The sequence below is a fragment of the Amborella trichopoda genome, chromosome 3 (genome assembly GCF_054954075.1).
Source record: "Amborella trichopoda isolate Santa Cruz 75 chromosome 3, AtrichopodaSantaCruz75HAP2 v2.0, whole genome shotgun sequence".
Classification (NCBI taxonomy): domain Eukaryota; kingdom Viridiplantae; phylum Streptophyta; class Magnoliopsida; order Amborellales; family Amborellaceae; genus Amborella; species Amborella trichopoda.
Window position 1 is genome coordinate 36,054,239 of NC_142338.1, and position 18,616 is coordinate 36,072,854.

The 18,616-nt window shown below is 35.9% G+C and overlaps 2 protein-coding genes across 2 annotated transcripts; both read left to right on the forward strand.

Moving 5' to 3' along the window:
- Positions 1-560: 560 nt before the first annotated feature.
- Positions 561-8,975, forward strand: LOC148782858 (two-pore potassium channel 3-like). The gene is made up of 2 exons (XM_088862490.1): positions 561-2,010; positions 7,094-8,975. Exons 1-2 carry the CDS (start codon positions 896-898, stop codon positions 7,152-7,154), a joined length of 1,176 nt encoding a protein of 391 aa, XP_088718616.1. The 5' UTR covers positions 561-895; the 3' UTR covers positions 7,155-8,975.
- Positions 8,976-11,776: 2,801 nt separating this feature from the next.
- On the forward strand, positions 11,777-17,896 carry LOC18422495 (two-pore potassium channel 3). Its single transcript, XM_020668039.2, has 2 exons — positions 11,777-13,367; positions 17,289-17,896. Exons 1-2 carry the CDS (start codon positions 12,382-12,384, stop codon positions 17,434-17,436), a joined length of 1,134 nt encoding a protein of 377 aa, XP_020523698.1. The 5' UTR covers positions 11,777-12,381; the 3' UTR covers positions 17,437-17,896.
- Positions 17,897-18,616: the final 720 nt, after the last annotated feature.

Below are 18,616 nucleotides of genomic sequence, written 5' to 3' on the forward strand. Positions count from 1 at the left end.
CAGACTGCCCTAGCAGTTTATTTATTTATAGTCTAGAGAGCGATCCGAGGTAGTGGTTCAAGGATGAGGACCTCGGACTGTCTTGGCAGTATATTTTTTATAGTCCAAAGAAAAGTCCGAGGTCCCAATCATCAGACCGAAATTTTAAAAGAAATAGCCGTCCGAGGATGGGGACTTCTGACTGCCTTAGCAATTCACATCTTTTAAGTCTAGAAAGCGATATAAGATCCCCATCCTTGGATCGAAATGCTAAAAGAAATAGTGGTTCAAGGATGGAAAACTCGGACCGTCCTGACAGTTTATTTTTTAAAGAAAGAAGAAGCAATCAGAGGATTTAAACCTCGGACTTCATGGGAAGTGCCCCAAACCTTCGAGCACCGCCCTACCAATGGAAAAAAAATTTAAATTGAGGTCATGGCATCCTTGAACCGAGAGGTAATTTTGTTAAAAAAAATAGTCTTCACATACCTTAGTTGTCATTTCAGGATATAAGGGGAGCCAATCGTATTTTCCTAACTTATTTAATGTATGTACTTAATTAACTCATCTATGCTGGACCGAAGACTGCAAATAATGCTAAATTAAGCTCTCCCTGGTAGGAATAAAGATTTTTCAACAAAACCAAATAAGAGGTCATCTTTTGGTTGAAAGGGGACTAGGGCGGCCCTATGGCGGCTAGGGCTCCTATCGGCGGCGACCCGGCCCGTTGCCACCCCAAGAGAGAGGAGGGAAGGTTTCCAGATCTCCCAACACTATTTGGTTTGTTTGACTGTTAGATAAACGGTTCCTTAAATTCCATACCAGATTTCATGGGTTTGACCTGTAGTTGGAGCTATAGAGAGGGTTGGATTGTTTTGAATTTCATCTCTCCACTTCCCATTTGCCCTTCATTCCCATGTATGAGCCCCTCCTTGTCCACACTCTGCACAACTCCAGGAAGCCTTTTCTAAACCAGAAGCTCTCATTCCGCCATCCCAACAAGCCTGAAGCCCCTTTCTCATTACTAGAAGACCTCCCACTCCGAAGGATCAAAACCTCTCCCTGTGTCTCCCCATTCCCCTCCCTAATAGACCCATACCACCTTAGGACCCCTCCATCTCTAGGACAGTACCCTAGGCCTTCCTCCAGGCCTCCCTCTTCCTCAAGCTCTTCATTCACAGTGACTTTCTCTGAGGACCTTCTAAGAAGGAAGAGGAAGCTCCATAGATCAAATTCAGCACCATCCCTCTTCACCAATGCAAAAGAAAATTACCATGGTTTAGTTGATACGCCCCCAACTGCCGGTTCGAGTCCTTCGATTGTGAGGCAAACTTTCCTCGGCGTGGCTGCATACCTTCTTGTAGGGGTCACTGTCTACATCTGGACGAAGGATGGATTTAAGGGCAATTCAACCTATAGCTTTGTCGATGCCTTATACTTCACCATGGTCACGCTGTGCACGATTGGGTACGGTGACATCGTGCCGTGCACTGCCTTCACAAAGCTGTTCACCTGCCTCTTCATCCTGGTGGGGTTCGGGGTCATCGACATTCTACTCACTGGTCTGGTGACCTATGTCCTGGATAGACAAGAAACGGTGTTACTCAGCGCCATTGACGAGAGCAGATGCAACATGATGTTTCAGACTTATGTCGTGGACGTGAAGAAGGGAAGGATGAGGATTAGGATGAAGGTTGGCTTGGCCCTAGCGGTGGTGGTCTTTTGTATAGCGGCAGGGGCTATTGCATTGCACATATTGGAGGGGTTGAGCTGGCTCGACAGCTTCTACCTCTCTGTCACCTCGGTCACCACTGTCGGCTATGGCGACTTCACATTCAGGACGTTGGAAGGTCGGGCTTTCGCGGTGGTGTGGCTGTTGGTGAGCACCTTGGTTGTTGCTAGAGCTTTCTTGTATCTCACAGAGCTACGGATTGATAAGAGGAATCGATTAATCGCTAAGTGGATCCTGCACAAGGAGATGACTGTTAGTGACCTTGTTGCTGCTGACCTTGACAACGATGGCTCCATAAGGTACCACTTCCCTTTGTGATTCATTCTCTCCATTGATTCATCATTTCATTGTGTCTCTCAATTTGGGCATATATGTCCTTGCCTCCATTGTAGTGAAAACAATTTTGCCTAATCAACCTAGTAAAATATATTTACTAAGAATTTTGTAAATTGTAATGTATTATTGCATCACTAGTAGATGTGAGTGTTAGAAATGTGAACACCAAAAAATATCATCTAGGCACAATAAGTTCATATAATATATGGGTATGTGGATGTGTGCATGTACACATACATGCATAAATTGAATTTTATGTGTATTTCACTTTACATTCTCATATACTGCCATTCACATGTTGTAAAAGTAGCAAAGCAAAATACCGAAGTTTAAAATCAAGAGTGATTTACGTAAGGACCTTCAAATTTTAGGTAAAATACGAAATGCTTCACTTATATATAAAAATTACAAAGCAGATCCGTCAACCCACTTTTTTTATTATTTTTACCAAAACTGCCCCTCGGTCAACCCATATTTTGAATATTTTTTATTTCTTTTTTTAGTTTTTCCATTAGTAAGGCAATGCCTTGAAGCTTGGGAGCACTATCCTACAACCAAAAATTAAAAAATAAATAATCAAAATTCGAATAGACCAAAAGGCAATTTTAGAAAAAAAAAAAAAATGGCGGATTGATCAACCTTCTTTGTAATTTTTGCATATAAATGTAGCATTTTGTATTTTACTTAAAATTTTAATGTCCATACGTAAATCACTCTTAAATCAATAACCCATGAATTGCTACTTTGTGCATTGGAATTTTTTATTCATCAAAATATACAGTTGTATATATATATTATATATATATATATATATATATATATAATAGTGTAGTCATAGACACATTATTATGGGCTAGTTATTCAGTAATTGGCTTGTAATAAAGTCTCTTTAATATCTTGTGGTATGTAAACGAAGTCCTATATCTTTGTTAATAAAATAATCAATCAATAAAAACATTTATTATCACCGCATCTTTACCGTCACACATTAAAAACTAACAATTATTAACCATAGGACTTATTACAGACATCAAGTGTGCATAAATTTACATGGGAGTAAAGCCTAGCATGGAGAGATTGATTATTAAATATCGACAAATCAAACTTGGGCTTTAGTGATTAGCAATTGAGGTTACAGCGCAACATCTCAAATTCAATTCCTACAGCCGAATTACCACAAAAAAATAAAACAAAATAGTAAGTCTTTCTGAAACAATGGACTCTTTGTTATAACACAAGGTTCAAAACCCCCATTACAAAAGTACGACTATTTTGATTAAGATAAAAGCAAAATAAAACAGATAAATACGTGAGAAAGAATATACGTTGAACATATGAATGCCCCTCATATGGACAGATGAGAAGAGGAAAGAAGGGAAGCATTGAAGTAGCTTGGAGTGGAAGGGATAGAAAAACCCTAGAAATTTTACTAGTACGTGAAGAAAAGTAATACTTTTATTATAGGAAGAATGACTAAAGTAAACTTTAGATAAAAGACAAAAATAAAATTAAATAAATAAATAATACTAATAATATTAATAATAATGATAATGATGATGATAATGATAATGATAGTGATACTGATAATCCTTGTGATATTTATATTATAAATAAAAGAAAGGCTATATTAAAAAAAAGTGTGGTATGTATAAAGCCTAGACTCTAAACAATCAATTTAGAGCCTACCTTCAAATAGTATCCAAAAATATGGTTTCAATATTGGAAATCTTTTTGATAGCCTTAAAATATATTTTTATTTTTATTTATAAAGTTTAAAGCTTAGAAAATAGTGTAGATCGAGAGTTCTAAGAAAATCTTGAAAATTGACGGTCCAAAAGTGTATTACAGAATATACTATTTCTAAAACTTGAAATCCATTTTTTTCTGATGTCCATGCGTCTTGATGTCGAGATGATGAATTTGAGGATATTTTGACATCAAAACAATCTCTTCTAGTGAAAATTTTGAGGTAGGTTCGAATTTGATTGTTTAAAGCCTCAGCTCGATATAAACTTTTCCCTTTAAAAAATGAATAAACAGTTAAGACATTAATTGGGCGGGTTGTATTTGTTTCTAGGCGTTTTGACACAAAGACTCCAAGCCATCAAGTGCCCGACATGAGGTTAAACCCCTAGACACGTGTATCCATATTTCATATGCCATGGTCTACTAAGTCATAGACTTTTAACCGAATGGTTTGGCATGAATCTTATGAGATTCATAACTCAGGATCGTTATTAGCTTTAAAACAAATTTATATAAGGTTGCGACCTTATACTATTGAAGTAAAGTGCGTCTCAAAAAATTTTTTGAAAAATAATGGAATTTTAAGTCTTAAAAATAATATATATTCTAGAACGTCTATTTGAAGATTTTTAAATGTTTATATATCTCCTTTATTCTTGTTATATTTAAAATTTGAAATTTTATAATTAAGAATATAAATCGATTTTCAAATTATTATAAACTTTTCGACTTTGAAACTATATGGTGCAGGTGTATAAGGACAGCACCTTACACAAAGCCTACCCATTGGCTAAATAGGGTCTAATAACACTATATAAGCTATTATGGCCGTTAATGGCAGAATGCTTATGGTGATAAATGGCATCACCATCCAACCAATAGAAGGATGGTGATGGGAGAGAGTGCACCTATCAAGGACATGAAAGCCTAATATGGCCACACAAAAAACCATGTTTGTTGTCGAACACAGAAAGAGAGCAAGGAAAAACATAACTATTATCAATGAGATTGTATACAATGAGACTATTTATCTTTGGTATAGTGAGATCACAATTACTTACAACCATTCAAGATAGCTTGGGTGTGTGACAAAGTTAAAAAATTTTTCCTTTGAACTTTGAGCTTGATTAATCAAATAAATGCAGCCACCCAATTTCACATCCAAGAGTCAAGATTAATTGTGACCAACCTTGTACCCAAAGTAATGGTCTCATTGTATACTTTTTTATCAATATGTATATATAACAAAACTAGAGGTAACTTGCACAGTAAGATACACTTTTTTGGGTAATTTAGTAGGGATGACGAGCCCCTACCCGTTTTTTAAAATCATTAGTGGTTTTTTAATGCATTAGATGAGAATGAAAACCTAAACTTTAGCTGAGCACAAGTGATGTTACCACCACGACTTCAACCCCATTCTCAATAAGATACATTACAATAAGTAATATTCCTATAAAAGATTCCATTTCCATATCATACGAAACACAATAAATAGAAGATTTTTAACTATCTCTACATTTGCAAGAGCCATCACCATCTAGTCATAGTCATTGGATGGACCACATGTCGAGAGAGAGAGAGAGAATTAGCAATAAACTTGGACAGGATGTTGTCTCGGCCGGTTGCTAGGCCAAAGCCTTGTTAGGTCCATGAGGGTGAGTTGGGATGGGCCTCTCTCTTACTAATGAATAGATGCTTATATAGTCGTTACTGTTTAATGCTGATCCACTCACTAATAAACGGATACTTATATAAGAAGACAATTAGTTTTATATTATGTAACTTGCAATTGATTGTTAAAAAGGAAAAAGCTCACTACTGATCGAACATCTAAATTTTACATAAAGCTTGGAAAAAAATATTATAGGGAAATCAACATAAATATAATTAAGTTTTGGTATTTAAAAAAAATGTTCCTTACTTTTCCTATTTGGAGTCTAGAACAGTTTTTATTTTTGTGAATGAGCAGTTTGGAACTCCGTTTTGAGCAAGGGTGCTTAATTTTTTGAATGAATTACCAATTAAGAACCGAATAAGTTAATTTAGAAAGAAAGCAAGGATCAGATTTGGAGCTTTTGAACCAACCTCTGGACAAAGGAAAAATGACCTTAGAGTTCTGAACTGGGCTCTTATCAGAAAAATATAAAACGCACACAAAAAAAAAAACAGAAGACATAAACCAAATATAAAGGGTGAGGTTTCTAAAATATAACCTTTTATGTAAAAGGAAAGTTGCAATATTCTACACAGTCTATTTTAGTATCATAAGATTTGTCATATCTTTTAAGGGAAAGGTTTCTATATTTCCCTTAAAGCATAGAATATCTATGCTTCCCTTACCATTCAGCCATTTAATTTTGATCAACAGAGCCACTCACCGTTTGATATTAGATCCGACATCTCAAAGTATTTTATTTTTAATTTTTTTATACAAAGTTTATGAATATAAAATTTGGTATGCGTCATCTTCTCATTGGGGCGCACCTATAAAAAATATTAAAAATAATTTATCAATAAAATATAATGATCAAAATACCCCTTAAAATTTTCAAAGGCATTTTGGTCATTTTATTTTATTGAAAATATGTTTTTTCTATTTTTTGCTAGTGCGAGTTTAATAGAGAATTGGAAGTCTAAAATTTGGTGTCAAAATAGTTTATAGAAAAAAAATTAAAAATAAAATAGTGTAGAGTGTAGAGACGTGATATGGTGATTGGGCCAATCTTAACCCTCCATTCAAAATGGATGGTTGGATAAAGGGAAGTATATAAGTTTTATGCTGTAGGGAAAGCGTAGAAAGCTTACCCATCTTTTAATGCAGTGTCAAAAAGCAGCACATCTTTTAAAATAATGTTAAAATCTAAACTATCCAATTAAAATGTACTATATAAATTACTGCATCTTTCCTTCTACACGTAAGTTTGCGATGTTATACGAACTATTTCCCACTAGAAATGATGAGAGATATTTTAAAAATGAATCTAGCTTTCAAAAGTCCTCCTAGTCATCTATTCATACGAGTCCTCCCTTCAGGATCCATATTAGAGATGGATTTTAGAATTTTTAAGGACTCATAATCTAGGCAATGAATCGCTACGAGAGTTTGGACCTCACCAATTCTCCTCGTCTCTCACCCCTTTCTTCTCTCTATTAAATGTCCTTATTAACTTTGGGGGCCTACGGCTAGAAGTTGGTTATTCTATTGTAGGAGGTATAACTCTTAAATTGCCACCCATAATTGAAGTTTTTCAACCCCAATTCTTTTTGGGCACTAAATACCTCCGATCTCTACCATAGGTGCCAAAAAAGAATAAGAAGAAGCCCGAAAAAGAGCAAAAAGAAGCCTCTGATGCTATGATCGGAATAGAACCATATCGAGTTCCTATGAGCGGAATAGAACCATATCAAATTCATAGTTGTACGGCTTTCAGCATTGGAAGATGATGAGGAACTTCCAATAGAGTGGTTTGGAGGAAATAAATAAATTTCCATTTGGCTAATTGGGCCTCAGTCACTTTACCAAAGAAAGCAAGGGGTTAGAAATTTGGAGAAAATGGAGCACCATTAACATAGAGGTGGTGGACTGCCGTTGAATGCTTGAAAATTGTTCTCCAAAATAAGTATCGAAGAAATGGATTATCGGCAAAAAAATTACTATTGTCAAACATTGCTTCTTATGCATGGAAAAACATTGACGAGATGAAGATGTTTTTAATGTACAACAAGAAATAGGTTGGGGATTAATTTTCCCATTGCTATAAAAGCAAAGTTGTTTCTATAGCAATAGGAAAATCAATTGCTATAAAAGCAAATTTCTTCATTGCAACGCCAATATTATCAGTGACGGAGACTCAACTAATGTGTTACTATTGAATGTCAAAGCCTTTTGAAAACTGAGACTTGGACCGGATGAAGTTAGATGCCTTCTATCAGGAAAGAAGACCCAGTTTGACCACATTAACATAGAAAGAAAGACGAAGCAGACCAACTGACAAACAAGAGCTTTAGAATCACACAACATATGCTGCAACATCCTCCCAGACATGAAGATTTGGCCCTCTAGGCTTCCATTCCCCCTCCTCACTCCCTTTTCTTCGTCAACCTCTCCCTTTCCCCTTTCTTCTCCTTCCTACCCTTTACTCGTCTCTCATTCATTTCTCCTCCTTTCTTCATTGTGCCCCCAACCCTCTCTTCCCCTTTTTCTCCTTCCCTTTCTTCATCTTTTTCTCTCGTACTTTTTATTTGGTAATTTAAGTTTTTTTTTTTTCTTTTTATGATATTTATTTTTATTTTTATTTTTTCCATTTCTTTGTTTCTATCTATACATCCCTCGTTCTACAAACTATTTTTAATAAAAGTTTGGATAAATTTTATCTAATGTGTCAACCTTATATTGTAAAAGTAAGGAAAGCTTCAAAGCCACCCCATAAAAAAAGGGAAAAGTTTGCATAGAGCCTAGGCTCTAAACAATCAAATTTGAGCCTAGCTCAAATTTTTTACTAGAAGTTGTTTTGATGCCCAAATATCATCAAATTGATCAGCTCAACATCAAGATGCATAGCCTTTAAAAAGAATGGATTTCAAGTTTTGAAAATAGTGTATTTTGTAACGCATTTTTGGACTGTCAATTTTTAAGATTTTTAAGTTTTCATAGATCCATTGATCTACATTATTTTTGAAGCTTTAAACTTTATAAATAAAGATGAAAATATATTTTAAGGCTATCACAAAGATTTTCAGTAGTGAAACCACATTTTTTGATACTATTTGAGGGTGGGCTCTAATTTGATTGTTTAGTGCCTAGGCTCTATACAAACTACACCCTAAAATAAAAAGTTGTTCTAATGCTCAAAAACTCTCCAATTTATCATTTCGACATTGAGAAGTATGCAAAAGGAATAACGTTTTCAAGATCTAAAAATGGTGCATCTTGTAATACATTATTTAATTCACTCATTTTCAATATTTTTCAAGTTTTTGTAATTTTGCATAATCCAGTTTTCTGAATTTTATATTTTAAAATTAGATATAAACTAGTTCTTCTGGTCATTATTGAAATTTTCAGCATTAAAGTTACATCTCACTACAGTTTGGAGGTACACCTGATTTGGTTCGTTTAAGGTTGTCGCGTTATGCAAACCACACTAATAAAAGTTAACCTTACGAAAAAAAAAAAAAACTCTTTGCCAAAACTCGTTAGCTCTTTCTCTTTACTGAATCCTAAAGATATCTCTCTCTCACCTAACAAACTCTCTTTCATCACCTTCATATACAATGAGATAAGCAAAAAATTGAATATCTAGAGCTTTATGTTTCTAACGTAAGCACCTTTACCGTCCTTGTTATTCTATTTAGGAAAATTGTTTCATGCGGGTTGGACCGCATTTCTACATATGCAGTCCAGAAAGTATAAAGTATCCATTTTAAAGATAGATGCAAGTAGGTGTTACATCTAAAAATAATGAAAACTAACGGTTTAAATGTTTTCTTACTATAATTATTACGTTTAGTTTTTAAAATTTATTTATTTTTTCATATTCATGATCTCATTGTTAGATATTACATGTCTTTAAAAATTAAGGCTTAAAATCCATCTCAAAAATAGATTTTATTAAGAGACCCTCATTTCTACATATGCGGACTTGGCCGCATGGAAACTAGGTCCTTCTATTTATGGACACTGTGAGAGAGAAAAAGATATGAACCCTAGGGCTTTTGGGTCTAGGGTGAAGAATAACACCACCTTCTATATCCTCCAGCGAAGAGAGGGTCAGTGTGGGGTGGGGAAGACAATTTTTTTGGATTGGGTGAAGAGCATTGTTTGCAAAATCGCTCGATCTAACCAGGAGGTTAGCGGTTAGATCGGAACTGACCAGTGGCCGGTTTCGGTTTTGGGTGGTTAGGATGATCAACCGGTATTTAAAAAAAATATTTATCTATATATATATATATAAATTCTCAAAATTAAGGAATTTGATTTATAATGCATTTTTAAATATTCTTTACATTAGGGTAAAGATTAAAAATTGTTTTGGTCATTAATACTCACTTTTATATTTCCTCATCTTTTTTAGAAAATTTTAAAAATAGCCCTTGAAAAATATAAAATAAAATAAAATCTATTTTTTCATTAATTTTCAATTTCATTTGAATGTGTTTTGCTTCAATCATTCTTTATATGCCTTTCATATTTTAGTAGCTTTTTTTTTGTATTTTTTTATTTTTATAACACTTTTTTGACAGCTCGAGACTTATCCAGTTAAAGCGATTGAATCGACTGGTTTACTGGTTAGGCTGGTTAAACTGCTTACAGGCCCATGTCCGGTTAACCGTTTCCGTTCGATTTTGTGAACACTGGTAAAGAACATGAATAAAGCCAGGACTTTCGGGCTTGTGAGAAAAGGAGATTGTCATAGGGGCAGTTTTTAAAATATTTACCTGAGCAGCTATGCAAAAGTTTTTAAGAATTGGGTAGCAATTTGCGAAAGGAAAAATTATAGATATTCTAGGCATCTTATTAAACCTAACACCATTTTTCTGTGTCTTTGCAACCCAAAAGTTAGTTTTTTTGATGAAAAATAAAGCCCCATGTCCTATGTTTTCAAAACATAAAGCTCAATACGTATCGGTCCCGTGCAATTTTTGTACCGGAGCTTTTGCCGCTTCGGCATACAGCCAAAAATGTGTTAGAACCGTACAAGTTGAACATAGAGCCATTCAGGTAAAAAAATTGCACCGGACAAGCTTTGTACAAGTTGTAGTCGTCTAGCTCATTTTTTTTAGGGTAGACAATAGGCCGGGCGGCCTCGTCTAGTGCGGCCCATTGTTTCCCTTATATTTTATGTCTGACCGGCATAGAGAAAGTGGAAAATAGGGTATAAAAAAAAAACAAGTAGTCTGGTCTAAAAAAAGTTAAGGAGAAAGTTTAAATAAGATTACAACCTTAAAACAGAGAATTAAAGATGCACCTAAAAAATTCATCATAAAAAGTTGTTTGGATGTTGGAAAATGCACTAAGAGATTATAAATTTTAAATAAAGTTGCAACCTTAAAATATAGAATTAAAGATGCACCTAAAAAATCCATCATAAAAGGTTATTTGGATGTTGTAATAACCTCTAGTTGATCATCTCAATATTAAAATGTACGAATACGAAAAGGAAAAAAGATTTCGTGTCCGCGAAATAGTGTAACTTGCAACACATTATCTAGACCATCCATTTTCAAGATTTTCATGTATTCTATTTTCAGGATTTTCTTGTGTTTATCGAACTACTTGATTTGAACCATTTTTAGAGTTTAAAATTTTATAATTAGAGATAAAAATATATTTACAAGCCATCTTAAGAATTTTTCTTATCAAAATTATATTTATGATAAAATTTAGAGATGTGTCTTAATTGGATTGTTTAACTTTGCAACCTTAAGCAAACTACACCCGAAAATTAATTTTTCTACTTAGGGGTAGTTAACAAAAAAAGAAAAAAAAAAAGGGATAGTGCGGTATCAAAACACTTTTTTTTTAAATGGGGAAGTAAAAGTATAAATTGGGAATTTTGTACACGGTTGCAACCTTAAAATGTAGAACTATGGATGCACATAAAAAATACATCGAAAAAGGTTGTTTTAATGTTGAAAACCAATCTAATTGATCATCTCGACATCGAACAACGAGATGTATGACTATGAAAAAAAAAATATATATATTTTTGAGTCTCAAGTGCATCTTACAACACATTATCTTGAAAGTAGATTGTTTAGATTTTTATATATTTATAGATCTATTTGATTTTAATTATTTTTGAAGTTTAAAATTTTATAATTAGATATGCAAATAGGTTTTAAGATAATGCTAAGAGTATTTTACATCAAAGTTATATGTTATAATTTAAAAAACTATATGATGTTTTGCCGATGTACAAAAGACAAGGACGTATGACACAACAACAAAATATAATGCCAAAAGTCCAAAACTAACTCCGTTCAACCGCCATGTATTTTCTTGTGTTGTTCAATCTTGTGCAACAATCTCTTTTTTATTTTATTATATTCCTACTCAGGTGGTCTCATCACTGCATTTACTTCTTCTGTCATTTCTCTGATAGATTGCCGGTTGATTTCTTCACCCTTCTCCACAATCTATTCATTCAGGATCCACATTTCACTCAGTGCTGGGTTTCTTTTGACTTATTCCTCCCTCTCTCTCTTACACAACTGTAACTGATCCTGCTTCACGGGGTTTCTGTCAATTTATTTATGCTACTGTTTCTCACCCAACTGTATAAGGAGTTCCGGTAATTTTTTTAATTTTCTTCGCTTCACCACTTGTATAAGTGGTTCCTGTCATATCTGTTACTCCCCTCACTCTTCACCATTAAGTCCAATCAGAGCTCATCTGTAGTTCATGACACTGGTTTATAACTGCTTGGCTCCTGCTTCTTTGATTGAGCTCTCCCTCTCGGTCATGTTTAGTTGACGTTTCTCTTTCATTACACCAAGACCCATGTCTTATGACCCTTATCTCTACCTTATGATTCTCCCCATCTCAAAATCCAAAATACTGTCCTGAAAAAAAGAAAAAGACCATGGAGGACTCTTCTCCATATGTCTGCCTGCTCAGCCCCAAAACAAGAGGCTCAGACATTCCCTCCCCTCTCTTTCCCCTCCCTGAACACTCTGAAATCACCCCACCCTTAACCTCCCCTTCTTCCTCTCTCAAACATAAACTCATCTTCGGCACCCGTCCCTCTCCATCGTCGGGTACCCCATGCCTCCCTCACAACCACCGTCTCCACCGCTCACAAACCGCGCCTGCGATAGTCCTCATCCACGACCCAACATCCCATCCTCTCTCTAAACCCCAAACCTCCTCCCAATCGGTGGTGCGCCAAGCCTTCGTCCTCCTCATCCTCTATCTTTCTCTAGGCACCATCATCTATGCCCTCAATCGAAACAACTTCTCAGGACACGAAACCCACCCTGCTATTGATGCCCTCTACTTTTGCATCGTGACCATGTGCACCATTGGATATGGAGACATCACCCCATCATCCACTGCTTCGAAAATCTTCTCTATCCTATTCGTTCTCATAGGTTTCGGTTTCATCGATATCTTTCTCTCCACAATGGTGAGCCATGTGCTAGACCTCCAAGAGAGCATGCTGTTGGCCACTGCTCAAGCTCCAAACTACTTGGTTGATGTGAAAAAGGGGAGGATGAGGATTAGGACGAAGGTAGGTTTGGCCTTAGGGGTGGTTGTTTTGTGTGTAGGGATTGGAATTGGGGTGTTAAGGTTGGTGGAGGGGCTAGGATGGATCGACGCTTTGTATCTGTCGATTATGTCAGTTACAACTGTTGGATATGGAGACGGGACCTTCAAGTCCCTGTCTGGTAGGGCGTTTGCCTCGATTTGGTTGCTTGTGTCCACACTTGCTGTGGCTCGTGCCTTCTTGTACTTGGCGGAGGCAAGGGTCGATAGGCGCCACAGTCACATGGCTAGAAGGATCTTGGCCCGCGACATGACTGCGGAGGACTTGATTGTTGCCGACATCGACCACAATGGCTTTGTCAGGTGCTCTCTCCCCCTCTCTGTCTCTGTCTCTATCTCTCTTGGTGGACAAGGCTGGAATTCAGACTTTGGAGCAGTAACAACTTAGCAAAGAATGTATTTTGAATTGATTGGGGTTTTCTGGATTATTGATTGCAAAGGAGTTAAATGTTTTAGTCCTAAACTCCTTATCTCATGTCCCAGAAGCTCCTAATCACAAGTGTTCAAATTCTCCTCAAAATACAAACCATTTTGGGGAGAATTCATCGAAAGTGTTTAAATGTTTGCTTGTGATTTCTTATATGCCAGTTAAGATTTTACAAGCGATCGTGACACTTATAAACTGGCATCAGATTCAGGGGCCCTTCCTAGAATCAGTTTCTTGGAGTTGACATAGCCATTTTAGGGATCACATGCCCATCCCCGTTTCCTCAATGAGATAGCTTCAGTCAGTTTCATTGTCAAATATTTTGGAGTTTACAATGACACCATGTATGGAAATAACAACATTGAGATTGAGAGAGCTATCTTGAGCTCTTAATAATGCAACCAATCTAAGAGTATTGACAATAGCGTGATTCGTAACTTCATTAGAACAGCAATCTTTCCGTTGCTCCTGTCATCCAGGACATTAGAATGGGAATCTTTCTTGTGCTCCTGTCTAATAGGACTTTCAAATTGTGATTAAGTAAATAAAATATGTTATATTGTCTATCATGATATCATCTAGACATAGAAACCGCATTCAGTTTCAACTGCGTATTCAAATATTAGAATTAATATATCCTAATTTATAATGGTACAAAGGAAGACAAAGTAATTGGGACCATAGACAATTTTTTGTGGGATTGTTGTGAAATAGTGTTCGCATAATGCCTTTTCCAATCATTTTCCTGAATCTGAAACCCTCAACCAAAGAAAATTCACTTTTATCAATGAATTGACCACTGAAATAGGATCCATGGAAAAAGGTGTTACATAGCCACGTTTTCATGGCTAAGTAATATAGAGCAACTGAATCTGGCATTGAAAGCGAACAGGTAGAGCCATTGAATGTGCAAATAACATGACGTCATTCATGGGTTTGGGAAGATTAAAAGAAGAAATATTCCCAGTTTTATGATTAGTGGCTCCAAAATCAAACAAGAGGAGCATTCCCAGTTTCATGATTAGTGACTCCAAAATCAAACAATAGGAACCCTATCAGAAAAGGTCTGGAGTGTCAAGCTAGGAGTTGTGGCATGACTACAACTGAAGAAAAACTGGCCTCTTGATAGCACATCCATGGAGGATGTGGATCTTTATCTCATTCACATTAGCTGTACCCTATCACCACATTGTAAGTTAGATCATTGTAGTTGTAGTTGTTCATATGCTAGCAAAGAGTGGTATTTGAAACGGTTGCTCTTTTGGCAGTGTGTTTTGTCCCTTTATAGCACCCTTCTTGTTATATTTCTAGTTCCCTTTTTCTTCTTTTGGATTTTGAGCTCTGTATTACCTCTACTTGTCTGCATTTTCCAGTGCAACTAGATCTGAGCTTCTTTATTTGAAGGAAATTCTAGTAAAGAATCTAGGTGTAAGAAACTGCTGGAAGAAATCATGAATACGTTTTCATGATCTGAGTTGAATCTCATTTTCATGTATTCATATTCGAAAAAGGAACTATGAGATATGAGTTGCATCTCAATGTCATAATTTCATTCTCTCAAAGAAGAAATCATGAAAATGGGAAGCAAACTACATTCACTGGTTTTCCCAATTACTTTTTTTTTCCCCTATTTCCTGAGTTGAATTACTTTTTGATGGACCATTTTCATTCTCACCTCTGAACATGTACTCAAATAAATCAGTATCTTTGACAGAAGCCGCTCAGGATGCCCCTTGATGAATCTGTGACTAAGATCGTTGTATTTCACATAAACACAGTTTAATTGTCTCTAAATATATTGGCAAGGTCAAGTAGGTCTGCCTTCAGCTTAATCACTGATCAAGGGTTTGTATTATCATTATTATTATTATTTAAAAAACTTTCTTGCATCTTGTGAATCCATTTTGGCAAGCATCTAGCTTCCAAAAGTAGAAGCTGTGTCAGGTTATTATAAAAAACATGCTCATATGCAGCAACTTTTGTCTGTTCTTTTTGTTGATTGCTCTTTTTGTGCATGTGTATTCAGTGCTAGAAAATGCATGTGTATATCAATGTTAGAAAAATGAACTTGATGGTGACAAGTCCGAGCTTGGAAAGTAAAAAATCTAACTTAGGAAACTTGGTATTTTCAAAATTTTGGGTAAATAAGTATAGGTCCATGTAGTGGGATCAAACCCAGCTAATCCCCTACACATACCATGGCGCTACCACATAATCCCAAGTTCATTTATGGAACTAGCCCACTGAACAAGTCAACTCAGGTGAGTTTTTCCAGCTCAGAAGTAGTTTTTTTCATGTATGTTTCTTACATGTGCATGTGCATGCATATTACTGGGTAAGCAAAGCAAGTGCATAACAAATTAGAAGATTGTATTATACAAAAGAAGAAAATGGAAAACTAAAAATAGCCAACATCTATGTTGCCAGTAACAGTTGGGAAATTTTTGCATCCAAACATTAGTAGTCAGATGTCTGATGCTGCTATCTTCTAGTGCTTTGGTACAAAATCCTCCCAGCTAAATTGATGTGAGAACCAGTATGAGCAGGAAATATGTATCAAATGTCGTGATGATCCATAGATCTCTCTCACTGGTACAAAACATGCTCAGCAATGCAATGTATTCATATTCATCTACTCTTTGGACTCCATCAATGATGTTGCTTTCTCCCTCCCTCGCTCCCTCCTTATAAATAGAGAACTAAAAATGGAAAAAAATATGAAAAACGTTTTTGGATTTTCTGTTTTCTTAAGCAATATAAAGAGATCTGCTACAATCTCAGTTATATTTTGGTGCAAATGACTTGCACCAGATCCAATGAAATATAGAGATATGCATTGGTTCTTACTACATCAAAGGTAAACAACACACTTCAGAGATTCCAAGGCCTCCCATGGCATATGCTACCTGTTCACGTATGAAATGGTCATAATGAGGGGCTGTCATAAGTTACAATTTGCACTCTAATCCAAAACACTAAACTTGTCACTCTGGTTCTGGATTTATTGATGTCTACTTATATTGAATGATTGAAGATTCCGTATGGGGGTTCAAGATAAGAAAGAAGGTCGCCCATTGTTTTAGACCACTCAAAATCATTGTGTGTAGCTCAGACCTAAGGTTAACCAAACTGTCATGGTCTTTGTTGAGTTAGACAATGATAGAACTGGTTATATTGCATATATCTTTCCAAAGGTTAGCACATTTTGCTTTTCAAATATTCTAGGTGCAACTTTGCTTCCAACTATTAAAATTTTCAAGTGGTATGTTTTCCTGAAAATTCATAAATATGATTTTGCTGAAAAGTTAGTTACAGTGAGGAAATTCTCTCACTGGAGTTTGAAAGTCTTCATCTGGAGGTGAAGGCTTGGCGATTTGTGGAGGAATGTGGAGTATTTTATTTATGGATCTAGCTGATCTTATTTTCCTCGTGCTCGGAACATTTCAGGCAACTGTTTTCTCAGGGTTAACCAACTCTAAGAACAGAGCATGTATTCGATCATTAAACACAAACTTTTGCATTTATGCTATGTGCTGTGCAGAACTGAGAAAAAAAACATCCACGTAGACGATGGCTCATTTGATTCACATGAGAGAGAGAAAGGTTCAAATAATGGCTTCTTCTCATAATAGGGTTGAATGACTTTGTTAGTTACTCACTTTGCTTTAAACGATAGAAAAATTTAAGAAATAGTATGGATTCTTGGTTCTGTTTATATGGGTATGGCATAATACTTGGCTCCTTTTGTTATACTACACATCTAATTCTTGTATATACTCTGTTTTTTATGTTGGCAGTAAATCTGAGTATGTGATATATAAACTGAAGGAGATGGGGAAAGTGGACGAGAAGGACATTGTGCAGATTTGCAACCAGTTTGACAGAATGGATGTTGGGCAATTTGGGAAGATCACTTTGTCCGATCTCATGGAGGCTCAGCACTGACTCTGCTATCAAGTCTCTTTAAATAGCAACTATATTTATATGGGTCAATGCAGAGGGAAATCTATTTTTATCAACTGGTTGCTTTATCATATCTATTCAAGATTCCATTCATTGCATGCCCCCACCGTATAATGAAGGCGGGTGTATTTTGAATGCAAGTGCCCCCAAAGAATCAAAGACAGTAGAGAAAGAAGAGCTCTCTCTCTCTCTCGCTCTCATTTGTTCTAAATTTATCATGCTGCAAAGGAAAACAAGCACTCAACTGCTGTTTATGTAAATATGAATAATATGGGGTAAGGTGACACTGTTGCTGTAAAAGTTTTGTACAAGAAACTAGAATGCAGTTTTCAACTGATCTATATCTTGCTGTTTATAACTCCACAGCATTAGTTGAATATTTTGTGGATGCTCTTGTACCGGTATTTGTCAGAAGAGAAGATTAGATTTTTCAAGAAGAAAATAATGGATCTCAATCAAAGTTCAATGGAATGCAGTTGTCCGATTTGACAGTTAATTCTCTAAAAAAGTCCTTGAAAATCAGATTTGTATTTCAGCAGGTTCACAGGTGAAGAGCCTTGCCATGGGCTAAAACCATGCTTGCTTGAACTAAACGAGCCTTAAAATCGATTTTTGTGTTGATTGGATGTCGCGCACACACAAATTGGAGTCTCATTGGGATTGTAAACAAAAGTAAGGCAGCAAGTTAAAACTGTTGACTATTATGCACTATCAATCATCATCCATGACTGAGAACCTTTTAGTATATCACAGGAAGAACCTTTAATTAATGACTAGAAGGAAGACCAAGAAAAAGAACAGAGAGAAACGACAGTCTAGAGAGAGATGAGGGGGGTAGCGAGGGTATTGGTTTGAGGTTCTTGGGTTGGGAAGACTGAAGACATACGCAAGATACGCTTTGGACAGTTGCAAGTTGGGATTATTAAACTAAAGAGGAAGGAGGAACAAGACTGTAAAGAGAGAAGGGACTTGATCGGATTTTCTTGAGTTAGAATTTTGAAAGACATAGACGCAGGGGAGTTGGGAAGAAGACTCATGAGAGAGAGAGAGCATTGATTTTCATGGGTTTTGAACTTTGTAAGAATCATGTTGCTAGAATTACATGGCCGATGGCTTGCAGCTTGTCAGAACAGAGACAAACAACGCTTCCTCCAGTGAACCA

Excerpts from the sequence above, each read along its gene's own strand:
- LOC148782858 (XM_088862490.1), top strand. The coding sequence starts at position 896 with ATGTATGAGCCCCTCCTTGTCCACACTCTGCACAACTCCAGGAAGCCT. Across the intron at positions 2,011-7,093 it reads GACAACGATGGCTCCATAAG|GTGCCAAAAAAGAATAAGAA; the intron begins GTACCACTTCCC and ends TCTCTACCATAG.
- LOC18422495 (XM_020668039.2), top strand. The coding sequence starts at position 12,382 with ATGGAGGACTCTTCTCCATATGTCTGCCTGCTCAGCCCCAAAACAAGA. Across the intron at positions 13,368-17,288 it reads GACCACAATGGCTTTGTCAG|TAAATCTGAGTATGTGATAT; the intron begins GTGCTCTCTCCC and ends TTATGTTGGCAG.